Below are 14673 nucleotides of genomic sequence, written 5' to 3'. Positions count from 1 at the left end.
TACTACCTATACTGTAATATATATATATATATATATATATATATACAGTACAGACCAAAAGTTTGGACACACCTTCTCATTCAAAGAGTTATGAATTAACACATGTGGAATTATATACATAACAAAAAATTGTGAAACAACTGAAAATATGTCATATTCTAGGTTCTTCAAAGTAGCCACCTTTTGCTTTGATTACTGCTTTGCACACTCTTGGCATTCTCTTGATTAGCTTCAAGAGGTAGTCACCTGAAATGGTCTTCCAACAGTCTTGAAGGAGTTCCCAGAGATGCTTAGCACTTGTTGGCCCTTTTGCCTTCACTCTGCGGTCCAGCTCACCCCAAACCATCTCGATTGGGTTCAGGTCCACTGACTGCGGAGGCCAGGTCATCTGGCGCAGCACCCCATTACGCTCCTTCATGGTCAAATAGCCCTTACACAGCCCGGAGGTGTGTTTGGGGTCATTGTCCTGTTGAAAAATAAATGATGGTCCAACTAAACGCAAACCGGATGGAATAGCATTCTGCTGCAAGATGCTGTGGTAGCCATGCTGGTTCAGTATGCCTTCAATTTTGAATAAATCCCCAACAGTGTCACCAGCAAAGCACACCCACACCATCACACCTCTCCCTCCATGCTTCACGGTGGGAACCAGGCATGTAGAGTTCATCCGTTCACCTTTTCTGCGTCGCACAAAGACACAGTGGTTGGAACCAAAGATCTCAAATTTGGACTCATCAGACCAAAGCACAGATTTCTACTGGTCTAATGTCCATTCCTTGTGTTCTTTAGCCCAAACAAGTCTCTTCTGCTTGTTGCCTGTCCTTAGCAGTGGTTTCCTAGCAGATATTCTACCATGAAGGCCTGATTCACACAGTCTCCTCTTAACAGTTGTTCTAGAGATGTGTCTGCTGCTAGAACTCTGTGTGGCATTGACCTGGTCTCTAATCTGAGCTGCTGTTAACCTGCGATTTCTGAGGCTGGTGACTCGGATGAACTTATCCTCCACAGCAGAGGTGACTCTTGGTCTTCCTTTCCTGGGGCGGTCCACATGTGAGCCAGTTTCTTTGTAGCGCTTGATGGTTTTTGTGACTGCACTTGGGGACACTTTCAAAGTTTTCCCAATTTTTCGGACTGACTGACCTTTTTTTCTTGCCATAATACAAATTCTAACAGTCTATTCAGTAGGACTATCAGCTGTGTATCCACCTGACTTCTCCACAACGCAACTGATGGTCCCAAATCCATTTATAAGGCAAGAAATCCCACTTATTAAACCTGACAGGGCACACCTGTGAAGTGAAAACCATTTCAGGTGACTACCTCTTGAAGCTCATCAAGAGAATGCCAAGAGTGTGCAAAGCAGTAATCAAAGCAAAAGGTGGCTACTTTGAAGAACCTAGAATATGACATATTTTCAGTTGTTTCACACTTTTTTGTTATGTATATAATTCCACATGTGTTAATTCATAGTTTTGATGCCTTCAGTGTGAATCTACAATTTTCATAGTCATGAAAATAAAGAAAACTCTTTGAATGAGAAGGTGTGTCCAAACTTTTGGTCTGTACTGTATATATTTATAAGTTTTAATATTCTACCACAACTTCTAGTATCTGCAATGTCTTATAGCAATATGGGGCAGTGAAGATGTTTCTGGAGTAAATTGGGAATCAGACAGTTATTTTATTATTCCTGTCAGATATAATGCTGACAATACTTAGAAACAGATATATTTGTAAAAGTAACCAGTACTGTCAACATTGTCAATGCAATGAGATGATTACTACTTTCGTAATCACCACTTACATTTTCCTTTTTTTTCCGTCTAAAATAACGGATCTCGGACTAAAACTGATTGAACATGTGCATAACTGAGCATAACGGATCAGATTTTTGTTTATTTTTCTGTTTTGTGAAACCGGCCTTAGTTGCCCATAGCAACCAATCATATTCCACCTTTCATTTTCCAAAGGAGCTCTGAAAAATGAAAATTTAATTTGCTATGGGTAACTATTCCAGCTTTCCTTTTACACCAGTTTTGATAAATCATCCCCATAGTTTACACCAGCTTTATAATGCTGAATAGGAAATGTTGCCAATTCTGGTGCAAATATACACCTGATTGAAGCTGCTTTAAATTTAATTTCCTCGCTATCAGAGTTCAAAGTTCACCAATGTATTTGTTTGAATCACTGCGACTCCATTACTCTTATTTTTTCTGTCAACATAGCACTACAAGGGTTTCTATTTTTGTGACAGTTTGTATTTTTTACTTTTTGTCAAACTTTTTTTATATAGGGTGGAAAAATAAAAGCAATACTACCATTTTTAGGCTGGTTTCACACATAGCATAGCCGAATAGTGCAACACGCACATAATCGTATTTGTCCAGGCTAAATACCAGCATTTATGCTGGAGAGCGGCTGAATCCCCATTGGTTCCGATTCAGTCAGCAGGGTCTGGCAGGCACTATCCAGCTATGCCAGATCCAGAGAAATCTAGGAAGCTGTTCTCTGCCAGAACTAGCCAGATTGCTATGCCGCATGTGTGAAAGTAGCCTTAGTTTCTTAGTTTGATTGCCAATAAGCTTACAGAGGATGCCCTCTTTCTGTAATAAAACACAACACAAAGTGCTGCAGTTGCTGTGGACCTGCAAATCCATAAGAGACGGATGGTACTGGAGCTTTTGCACATGCGTGCCTATAAGCACTTTAGCAGTCCTGCACTTTTTCCTATAGTGTGCAAGTGTGGCAACCTCTACTGGATTGCGTGGTGGTCATATCCCTTGGGTATAATGTAATAGAAAAATGAATCAAGCCAGCAAAGTGAAAATGGGCAATTCCAATACATTAGTAAGTGTCTTGCATTAACTTTGGCTACATAATAAATGCCATTTGCTGAAGTGACACAACCCTTTAAAACATATGCAATAAACTAGGGCTGGAAATTCACTCACTGCTAGTATGGGGTAACGCTTAAAACAAAATAATAATCCTTTTACACGTGGAGCCCACCTGGCCAAATATGGCTCAGTCTAACTCCCTCAACCGCCTAGATCAAGTGGTTAATAAATATGAGCAACTGGTTACCGTACTAGAGAAAGAATTACCCGTTCTAATTATGTCATGGTCTCTCCTGTGACAGATGTCAGGAGATCAAGGAGACTGGCAGAGCGTGAAGGAATATAACAGCCTCTTTGATTACTCTCAATTCAGCGTTATTGTTGTTAATGACCACATCCCTTGTTTCAGATGTAGCTTAGTAGTCATTACTTCTACCCTCTTTAGTCTTACCCCACCCTTCTGACTGTGCGGTAAGATAGCTTCATTTGGTTTTGGAAGAGCTAGTGTGTTGTCCTCTCTGGAGTTCCTGCTCATCTATCTCTCTACAGAAGTTAAGTGTCGCGTTTGCTTGTGTTTTGTTTTCTCTTCCTTGTTGGTTACTAGGCCTCAGGGAGACGCTGGTTTCTTCATCTGGGAAGGAATGGGTTGTCTCAGCCCTGCCAATATCTATAGGGATCTTTAGGGTCTACAGGGTCCCAGGTTACAGTGTATGGGCATTCCTACCTTCAAGGGGTGCCCATACGGTTAGAAGTCAGGGCCAGGAGTAGGGTTCTCTAAGAGGTGACCTTTTCCTTTCCCTAGCGTTGAGGCCTAGTGGCTTTCCCTCCTCCTCCTGGTTGTCAGTGTGGTGTTTCCTCCTATACCTCATCCGTGACAAATTACTCCTCAGGCAATGCAATTTCCACAACGGAATTGCCCCTTGCCTCCGATTTAAGGCACATCACTGATTGCGGTTTTTGATAGAAACTGTGAGTCAACCTATCCTTTAGACTGTGTCCCCATCGGAATGTAATAGAGTGAGTAGACCCCACTAAATGGGTCAAAATGTCCCTGAACTCCCGGTGTGCCATATCAAAATTGTCCACAATCTGGACAGCTGTCCCAATGCAGGAGACTATTTGTGTCCGTTTCCTTACGAAACAAGTTGGTATTGATATTACCATTCACATGACATGTGATGCCTAGGTCCAAGAAGGTGATGCGGAAGGGGTCTATTTCCGAGGTAAAGAAAATCCCAATGGTGTTGTCGTTGAGGGCGGCCACAAAATTGTGAAAGTCCTCCTGTGACCCGTTCCATAAGATAAGAATGTCATCAATGAAACAGGCCCAGAGCAGGATGTGTGATGTCCACATCGCCATTTCCTCCCCAAAGACAACACCTCTCTCCAACCAACCCAGGTAGAGATTTGCATAGGACGGGGCACAGGAAATCCCCATCACCACTCCCCTTGTCTGATGGTACACCCAGTGGTCGAAGATAAAGATGTTGTGCTCAAGAATAAAACGTATGAGTCGGACCATAAATGCATTATGCGTTTATTCAGCTTGCGGTTAAAAACTCATCCACGGATTACAAAATAGCAGTCTTGTCTAAGCTTTTCGGGCTACCAGAGACAATTCCAGCCCTTCTTCATGACACAGGTGTCATGAAGAAGGGCTGGAATTGTCTCTGGTAGCCCGAAAAGCTTAGACAAGACTGCTATTTTGTAATCCGTGGATGAGTTTTTAACCGCAAGCTGAATAAACGCATATTCCTTTATCTAAGTGGAGCTGAATTTTCTCAACTTCTTTTTTCTATTGCCGCCCGCACCTGAAACGGGCTGTCCGTGCTCACAATCAAAGGAAGGGCAGGTGAGAGCTGCTACACTCCTCTTTTCCTTATAAATGCATTATGTGCCCGAAGCTAGATCCCCGGTTCCTGCAGGAATTAATAAACAGCATGACAGCCCTGTTGATGAGGTATATAGCTATATAGTGCCTTGACGTCGAGGCTTGCCAACATTACGTCCGTGTCCTCCTGTAGACCATCCAACTTTTTGAGGATGTCCATAGAGCAGCGGACGTATGATGGCAATGCCGAGACAAAGGGCCTTAAAATAAAGTCCACATACACAATAGATGGATGTGTAAAGCAACCTGTGCCTGACACAATGGGCCAAACCATTAGCAGGTCTAGGCCCTTGTGCCCCTTAGACAATATAGAAGCAAACCTGTTGTGGAAAGCGTGGGAACATACAGTTGAACTCATTCTGATTGCTTAAACGCTGTTCAAGGCCTTCCCGCAGGATCTCACAACTCGGCACAAAATGTCTGAGGGAGATTAGACTGGAGCACCCTATAGCAAGCTCGATCATCTAGTATCCTGTTACACATATCCAGGTATTGGTCACCATCCATAAATACAATATTGCCGTCCTTATCAGACGGCTTATTGACTATGGAGGTGTCCTTTTCAAGCAACAGGAGAGCTTCTATTTCATCCGACCGCAGATTGTTCAGACCAACTCTCGTCCCTTCCAGGGTCGATAACTGTTCTGTGACCACCATTAGGAATGTATCCAATGGCGAGTTGTCATTTAACGGTAGATTGAGACGTGATTTGGGTCGCAAGTCAATAAATAGACCTTCCCCAACTGGTTTACTACTTTCTTCCAGTAGGTCATATAGAATGCCTAGTTCCATGCACCTTCGTTTATCATGGTTATCAAAAAAATTCCTCCATTTCAACTTGCGAATGAATAAGTTTAAATCATTAATCCATTCGAACAAGTTGAAGGAATGGGATGGTACAAACGATAGGCCTTTAGATAGAATGCTCATTTCCGCAGTGCTGAGCACTCTGTGGGATAGGTTGAAAATCTGGAGGTCATCAGAATCCGTGTGGGGGAAACTCATTGGTCTTGGCATATATGCTTAAAGAGGCGGGCCCTTGCCTAAAAAATTATTGTTTTAAAGCCCACCTCTCTGACTACTCCCCCTACCCCTTCTAGTCCTGAGCCTATAGTTACCCCTTTTCATATGTTCCTGGGATATGGGTACAGTGCTAGTTATGGGGTCCATTTCTGTTTCGCCTTCCGATGAGCAGTGCTCAGTTTCGGCTTCAAGGGGTTTCCACCAGGGGTGGATCCAAATATCAGAAGGATCCCCTTGTCAAATGCTAATTTAATGACAGTCGGGTGTTATCTATGGACCGCTTTATTCATGGTGCCAGAATATCCCCATCTAGTATGTGCAGTATGTACCTGTAAATCCAAAATTTAGCAGACATGGATGAATGTAAAAACTTACATGTAATTAGAATATTAGTGAGCACAATTCTTTAAGGTATTTTATTTTATTTTAAAGTATATTAAAAGTATTTTAAAGCATTTTGCAAAGGGGCCACAGTATAGCATCACAAATTTGCACATGCAGTAGATCTAACCCAGTAATAAACTATTACAAACTCAAAACACACAGTTAAAGGGCAACACCACACATGATTACTTTTCCAGATCATGCTTTGTATACTCATGCAGCGTCTTTATATATTATCACAACATACATTATGACCTTGTATGCTCTAGTATTATGTTTTGGCCTATAGACTATAACTTGTTAAAGAAGATTTATTTACTAATGCTACTGTATACTACAGTAAAGTTTGTGCAGTCCATCTTGCCACCATAACCCTCATGATACCAACTCTGTGATATAGTATTACTATATCATTAGGGGTCAGTATTGGGCCCTATTCTCTTCAATATATTTATTAATGATCTTGTAGAAGGCTTGCATAGTAAAGTATCCATTTTCGCAGATGACACTAAACTCTGTAAAGTAATTAACACTGAAGAGGACAGTATACTACTACAGAGGGATCTGGATAGATTGAAGGCTTGGGCAGATAAGTGGCAGATGAGGTTTAACACTGACAAATGTAAAGTTATGAACATGGGAAGGACTAATGCAAGTCACCGGTACATACTAAATGGTAAAACTCTTGGTAACACTAACATAGAAAAGGATCTAGGAATTTTAATAAACAGCAAACTAAGCTGCAAAAAACAGTGTCAGGCAGCTGCTGCCAAGGCCAATAATAGAATGGGTTGCATCAAAAGGGGCATAGATGCCCGTGATAAGAACATAGTCCTACCACTTTACAAATCGCTAGTCAGACCACACATGGAGTACTGTGTACAGTTCTGGGCTCCTGTAAACAAGGCAGACATTGTAGAGCTGGAGATGAGTCCAGAGGAGGGCAACTAAAGTAATAACTGGAATGGGGCAACTACAGTACCCTGAAAGATTATCAAACTTAGGGTTTTTCACTTTAGAAAAAGACGACTGAGGGGAGATCTAATTACTATGTATAAATAATCAGGGGTCAGTACAGAGATCTATCCCATCATCAATTTATCCCCAGGACTGTGATTGTGGCGAGGGGACATCCTCTGCGTCTGGAGGAAAGAAGGTTTGTACACAAACATAGAAGAGGATTCTTTACGGTAAGAGCAGTGAGACTATGGAACTCTCTGCCTGAGGAAATGGTGATGGTGAGTGCAATAAAGGAATTCAAGAGGGGCCTGGATGTATTTCTGGAGTGTAATAATATTACAGGCTATAGCTACTAGAGAGGGGTCATTGATCCAGGGAGTTAGTCTGATTGCCTGATTGGAGTTGGGAAGGAATTTTTATTCCCCTAAAGTGGGTAAAATTGTCTTCTACCTCACAGTTTGTTTTTTGCCTTCCTCTGGATCAACTTGAAGGATGACACGCCGAACTGGATGGACAAATGTCTTTTTTTGGCCTTATGTACTATGTTACTATGTTATTGTGCAGTAGCAAGTGATGGTGGAGGGACTTTAAAAAAATAAAATGCCTATTTGTTACCAAGGTATTGAGGTGTTATATGGATGTTTATATAAGGTACATTTTCCCTTAACTTGTTTTTCTAAGTAAATATGCTTACACTGAGGTTTTGGACCTCCTAGGTAGCTATATGTAGGGATGATAGATCATTTATAAAGAAAAACTATTCATTTTTTAGAACCAAGCAAAAATTGCCCAAAGCATAATTTCTCGCGGCTGAAATACATTTCTTCTTGCTGCTCATTTCTTGCTTCTTCTATCACTAATTTATAGTACATGGCTCTGAACAGGTTTTCAAATCTGTTGTCCAAGTTTTAAAGTAATTTGTCTTATCCCTACTGTGTACAAATTGCAGCTAGTGCCCTAAGTATAGAAAGTATATGGATGCTGGTTTTGTTATTCAGTAGCATTTCTCACAAAACAAACCCAGCAAGCAGTTCACAGCTGTAAGAGATAGCTGGAAGAAAAATGCATACCCTAGACAGCGGCGTGTTATACGCATGGGGTCAGCATGAAGCACAACAGCGAGGTAAGCTCACTTCTACTATTACATAGTAGTAATGGGAAATTCAGTTCTACTTTGTTACAATGTTGTCTAACCAGAACTTCTCCAAGAACCATCATTATCAAGCACATGCACCCTCTGGACAAACAGGATAGAAATAGAAATTTCAGATATTACCTTGCTTTTACACTGGGGCTGAGGTTTAATAGAAAAAAAAAAAAAAAAAAGAATATACTCAATTATTTCTAGAAAAATAGTATTCAGCTCTTACAGTGATTTTGTTATGGATATTACAAAGCCTAAAATGTGACATTGAAATATAGAATAGACTAGAAGACTAGGATCTTATCAGCCTACAGTATACATATTGGGTATGCCAGCAAAACCGATTATAAGTCCCCATAGATAAAAAATGTTTAAGGAGTTGTTAACGTTGTAGACCCTAAATATGGCTCATATAAGTCAGAAGACTTAGTGATGTGGGGGCAGGGGTTGTGGGGGCATTGGTTGTGCATTTTCTAACATCATATCCATGCAGGTCCTCCATACATGCAGCAAATACATAGAGAGCAATATACATATATATATATATATATATATATATATATATAATTCCCACTTGCTGGTCTCAGGGACTGAATTGAAATATAAAGTACATTAAACTGATCTTGAGGTTCCCAAAATATACTTTAGATACTATGGATATAAATGAGAGAAGAGCATTGTAAACTTTAAGTTTTTATTAAAATTAAAAGATAACACTCTTCCCCTCAAACAGCCATCACCAGTGGGGAAAGCAGCACATTTCATCTGTAGTAGCTTATGGGGGGGAGATTTATCAAGAATGTTCCTCTTGATCTCCTGTGCGCTGGACTGAGATGCACCCACTTTGCCTCTTAATAAATTAGGCACATCTCTGGCCCTACGTGAGATAGGAACTCAAATCTACACCTGCTAGCTGGCATAGACTCAAGCTTTAATTTATGGCAGTATCTAGTATAAATTACAGTAAATTTTGCCAGCTGCCGATACCCTGTTCATTATGTGAAGCCCTACCCCTTTTCTTGATATAATTTATGACTTCTGAGTGCCAAAAGTGGTTAAATCTTGCTGAATATGCCAAGTTGGATACCACCCTTTGGGTTGTTCATACCTAGCAGTCCCTTTAACTCTGAAGATTCAGATACCATAATTACAAACTAGACTTTACCTTATATAACCGATTGAAGGAGTAAGGTAAGCAAAGCATACTTTAATTCAAAGAATATATACTGCAATAGTACAAAAATACTCAATTTTATTAAGAAAATCACAAAAGACACATGATCAGCACTGGTCACAAATAAGACAATACATACAGGTTACAATACATGTTAAAAACCAAGTGAACCGATGGTGGGCAGCCAATACATATATCTAAGGTAAAGTGCAAGTGCATAATTATACCCAAATGGTCATAAGTAGTGGGCATATAGTATCCAAAAGCTGTAGCTGTTAGATACCACAAATATCCACATGTATATATGTGTCAGGATTTGCCACAAGCCGGTGTGAAGATATACACCAAAGTTATCAAAATTAGGGCAATAACAATAATCAAAATTGTATTTGACACATGATGGAAACCATTATATATACTGACCAATTGATTTGATTGTATCGTGCAGCAATACCACCGGTCCACTCCCCAACGCACGTTTTGCGTACAGCTTTTTCAAGGGTATCGATACCCCTTGAAAAAGCTGTACGCGAAACGTGCGTTGGGGAGTGGACCGGTGGTATTGCTGCACGATACAATCAAATCAATTGGTCAGTATATATAATGGTTTCCATCATGTGTCAAATACAATTTTGATTATTGTTATTGCCCTAATTTTGATAACTTTGGTGTATATCTTCACACCGGCTTGTGGCAAATCCTGACACATATATACATGTGGATATTTGTGGTATCTAACAGCTACAGCTTTTGGATACTATATGCCCACTACTTATGACCATTTGGGTATAATTATGCACTTGCACTTTACCTTTGGATATATGTATTGGCAGCCCACCATCGGTTCACTTGGTTTTTAACATGTATTGTAACCTGTATGTATTGTCTTATTTGTGACCAGTGCTGATCATGTGTCTTTTGTGATTTTCTTAATAAAATTGAGTATTTTTGTACTATTGCAGTATATATTCTTTGAATTAAAGTATACTTTGCTTACCTTACTCCTTAAATCGGTTATATATATTCTAATTAGGGGTAAGCCCGTAATTTTGTTAGGGCTATATATAGGTTTTTCATTTTTAGACTTTACCTTAGGCTGCTCAGTCCAGGTAGTCCACCAAAGTAGATCTTCTCATCAGATTTTAGATTAAGGCCAAAGTTACTTCCTGTTGATGTACTGGCTACTATTTCCTCTTCATTTGTATCCATGTCCACAATTGAGAAATTGGCTGCCAAATAATAATTATAATAACAAAATTACTAACTGACTGAATAGAAAAAAGGCAGCAAATATTAAATCAATACTGCTGGAAATGATATAAACTGGAAATGACAAACTGTCATTGGATTAAGAATGATACATCAAATTGAAATTCTGAACTACTTCTTTCCTTTTGTTGTCACTCCTCATCAATTTTGTATATTTGATGTTACCTAATTATCTATTACTTGTACTATGGCAGCTGTTGAATTACACAGCCACTTAACATCAAAACTATATGAAAAGCTAGAATCATAGGCAGTTCTCTTCACTTTTCCATGAGCAATCCATGGGCAACTTTAAGTGCTGTCACTGGTGTTTAAATGGCCCTTACCTCACACAGAGAGCATTGGACATTTGGGAAGTTGGGCAAAAACTTAAAGAACTTTAAAGTGTAACTGTCATTTTGAGTTAAAAAGTTCTAAATGGGTGCTGTGAAGGAGAGTCTGTCTTCAGTCTTCAGTTCTACTGAGCGCTGAGATGCCTGTGTATAACACGTGAGATAGGCAGGGTGATGAGCAGTGATAGTTAGGGCACATGTACTGTATACTGTAGTCAGGGACTAGGGTAGTGACAAGAGGCAGGCTGGAAGTCTCAGTATGTTATACACAGGCATCTTCAGCGCTCAGTAAAATGCTGAAGACTGGACACAGACTCTCCTTAGCATTGCTGTTAGAACTTTGTTCAGAAGACTCTTTACATCCTGTTTTCTAGTACTAAGGAATATCTTTCCCTAATTAAGTACATTACAAAAATGTTCACCATCCCTACATTATATTAAAAATAATCTGATATGACAGCTACACTTCAAAGACGAGGAGATCATAAAAATTTGAATTAAATTCAAAATAGCTCCTAGTGCTATATACAGATGTTGATTGCAACCATTCAGACATATGATTTGGTTGAAAACTTTATGTAATCCTTCTTTAGTACAAGTGTAAAACACAAATTAGTTGTCTCATAGACTCCATCTGAAGAAAAGCTATAGATGCACACTCCAAATACCTTGTTTCTGTATTCTAGACAGGGTGAAAGATTTCCATTTTCCATCATTATAATTCTTGTCGCTAACTGCATAGGCCGTCCCCGATCCCAGATCATAGCTAACTTTTATACGCCCATCACTCAGCTCGACACTCATGAAATCTTTCTGTTAAAAAACGAATAGCAAAGTAGTATAGCGGCAATGCATATATCTTTCATAGCTCTTTGCTCTGGAGTGAATAAAAACACACAGCATATTAATAGGGAATGTCTGACACTGGCTGTAAATATGATTCATGGAAACTGAATTTTAATATCACAGGGAATGATGTAATAAATCGATTTTTACAAAGAAAACACAAATCAATGTTGCAAAAGAAAATACAAACAGAATTGATATAAATGCAAATAAAACAAATCAAGTTTACTACAATCACAAATATACAGTTATTGTTCATCGTTGTTGTAACACTGGCTGCATCAAGCTGCATTAGCCATGAATGTTTAATATCCATGTTGCCTTTTATATTTTCCATATATATCACTTTAAAATATATCTTTTGTATATTTAGAATCATTATAGAATTTGATTCAAGGCAAGTCTGACAAGACTTGGCCACAAATGTTATAATGAGATGGGAGTGATAGGATCATTGGGGCCACTGATTGGCTGCTCCTGTCACATGTCAGCCGTCAAGGACCATTGGAACATCTACACTGAATTAGTGGGGGATTGAAGAGATGACTAGTGTTTATTTTTATTTATTTTTATATCATTTTGCAGCTCGTTTTATTTTTTTGTCTTGGATAACCACTTTAATGTACTAGTTTGTATTACACTTGATACCTACTGTGATACAAATATCAAACTATATATCATTTATTGTACTTAGTGAATATGTATATTTCATGTATGTTGTTATTCTGATTCTTTTGTTAAATATACCTTTTCCAAATTATATGTTGGTCTATTCTTTTTACTGTGTGCGCTGTTAAAGCTTTGAGAAGATATTGACAAGATCCACTATTCCACCACAGACATTTTACATATAAATCTTCAATTAAAATGTGCCCCTTATTTTAAATTAAATCGAACACCTGGACCCCATCTCAATTAGTAGGCCATCTGAAATGTCTTTATAACTGACAGGGGCCTGAATAGGGCTAAAGGTACCCAGGGCCTTTTCTGTACCTTTGTATACCTCTAACTTTAAATGGAAGAACAAGAGGTTTTAGTATTTTGTATTTTACTGTGTACTCTGTATGAATGTGAAAAAATATGGCATCCTAGCGTTTTTTCTAGAAGAGCAAACCTCCATACACATGCACCATAGGCGTATATGGAAAGCATTGGGCCCAATAACAAAATTCAGGATTGGGCCCCCCAATAAAAAGTGCAATTAATTGAATATACAATTATCACACCTGATTAGTTGGGCTGCAGGGTGTTGGGGTGATATTGGTGAAGAAAATTGAATGAATTGAGAAAAGTGTATTTCTTTTTTTTTGTGTTTTTATTTTTATTTTTAATTTTATGTGTATTATATTTTAGGTTTGCAATGTCCACACAGGGTTAAAATGGTGGAACTAACTCCAGTCCTGACAGCTGAAGCAGTGTGTTACACCAAAAGCTGATGGCGCAGGGTGGAATTCTTAGCCTGCCCCACCACAGCGCTGTACATGTACAGTATGGAGAACAGCAGGAAGACTTAAAAAAAAAAAATATATATATATATATATATATAAATATATAATCATTGCCCTATTAAAATAGGCTATTACTAGGGCAATAAGAGGCAGGGAACAGATTGCCCCTCAGAACATGAAGCATACATGGTTGGGGGTGGGAGGGGTATATTTCTATGAGGGCTGCTGTGTCTATGAGGGAAAGGTTTTACGACTATGGCAGAGATGCTGTGTGCCTTGCACTGAGAGTAAGCTACACAGATCCTCCCCATATCCCTCCCCTCCACATTGCAGTGCCTATCTACCCTGATAACACAATGGCACAGCCCACATTACCCTCACTGCTGGGCTGTGACATTTCACGCCAGCAGAGCCCAGAGCAGAGGTCAGATGTCAGGTGGCCAATAAGCAGCGCAGGCAGCACAGCAACTCCCTGCTTACTGGCCGGCTGTACTTGACCTATTCTGACAGACAGGAGGCAATGCCATTTGGCAGAAGAGGCAAGGAGGATTAAGGAGAACTGGGGTCGGTGTTATCTGTGTAGTGTTACTGGTGTGAAGCGTGTATTCCGGTCGAAAAGGGGGCGGAGCCATGCAGCCTGGTCAGGTCCCCCCCAACCTTGCAGGCCCCATAGCAACTAGATGGTCTGCCTCTATTGACAGTGCTCCACTGTATGGCACCAAATATAACTAAAAACTGGGGTAAAGTCTCCATACCCACTAGACATACATTCTAGGATGTAGAGGTGTATCATGTTTTGTTATACTTTACTTTAGTATCGTTATGAATGGTGGCTAGAAATTATTTCTATATTTCTAGGTTCTCCAGTTAGTATACGTCAGGAATCAGAGGAGAAATTGTAAGCACTTATTTACACAAGTTGAGGATTAGGACAATTATCAGGAACAGACAGTTGTACAAACGCTTGTTCCCAATAATTGACCCATATAAAAATTCCACTGTAATAAGCAAATGCATGCTTAATTTCCACTGTAGAGCGTTAGCTGCCAAGTTGTCCACTACGAGATGTCCAAACATACAAAATGTCATACATACAGTATTAGATGCTACATGCAATATATATTAAAGTGGGTGTCTCACTTCAGTAAGAGGCATTTATCATGTAGAGAAAGTTAATACAAGACACTTTTTAATGTACTGCTATTATCCATTTGGCTTTGCTGGCTGGATTCATTTTTCCATTACATTATACACTGCTCGTTTCCATGGTAACAGACCATCCTGCAATCCATCAGTGGTGGTCGTGCTTGCACAACATAGGAAAAAGCATCAGCCTGTGTGCACTTCCATGGTCCTGGCCAC

The 14673-nt window shown here is 39.6% G+C and overlaps 1 protein-coding gene across 1 annotated transcript in view; it reads right to left on the bottom strand.

Moving 5' to 3' along the window:
* Positions 1-14673, bottom strand: part of LAMA2 (laminin subunit alpha 2) — a 772405-nt gene that overhangs the window by 51469 nt on the left and 706263 nt on the right. Inside the window, exons 49-51 of the mRNA XM_044291170.1 lie at positions 11686-11830; positions 10507-10645; positions 8375-8392 (exon numbers count right to left, since the gene is read on the bottom strand). Coding sequence (XP_044147105.1) covers positions 8375-8392; positions 10507-10645; positions 11686-11830 — 302 coding nt within the window. The remainder of the gene's footprint in view (positions 1-8374; positions 8393-10506; positions 10646-11685; positions 11831-14673) is intronic.

Source organism: Bufo gargarizans, chromosome 4, assembly GCF_014858855.1.
Source record: "Bufo gargarizans isolate SCDJY-AF-19 chromosome 4, ASM1485885v1, whole genome shotgun sequence".
NCBI lineage: Eukaryota > Metazoa > Chordata > Amphibia > Anura > Bufonidae > Bufo > Bufo gargarizans.
This window is presented reverse-complemented; position numbering and strand designations above follow the sequence as displayed.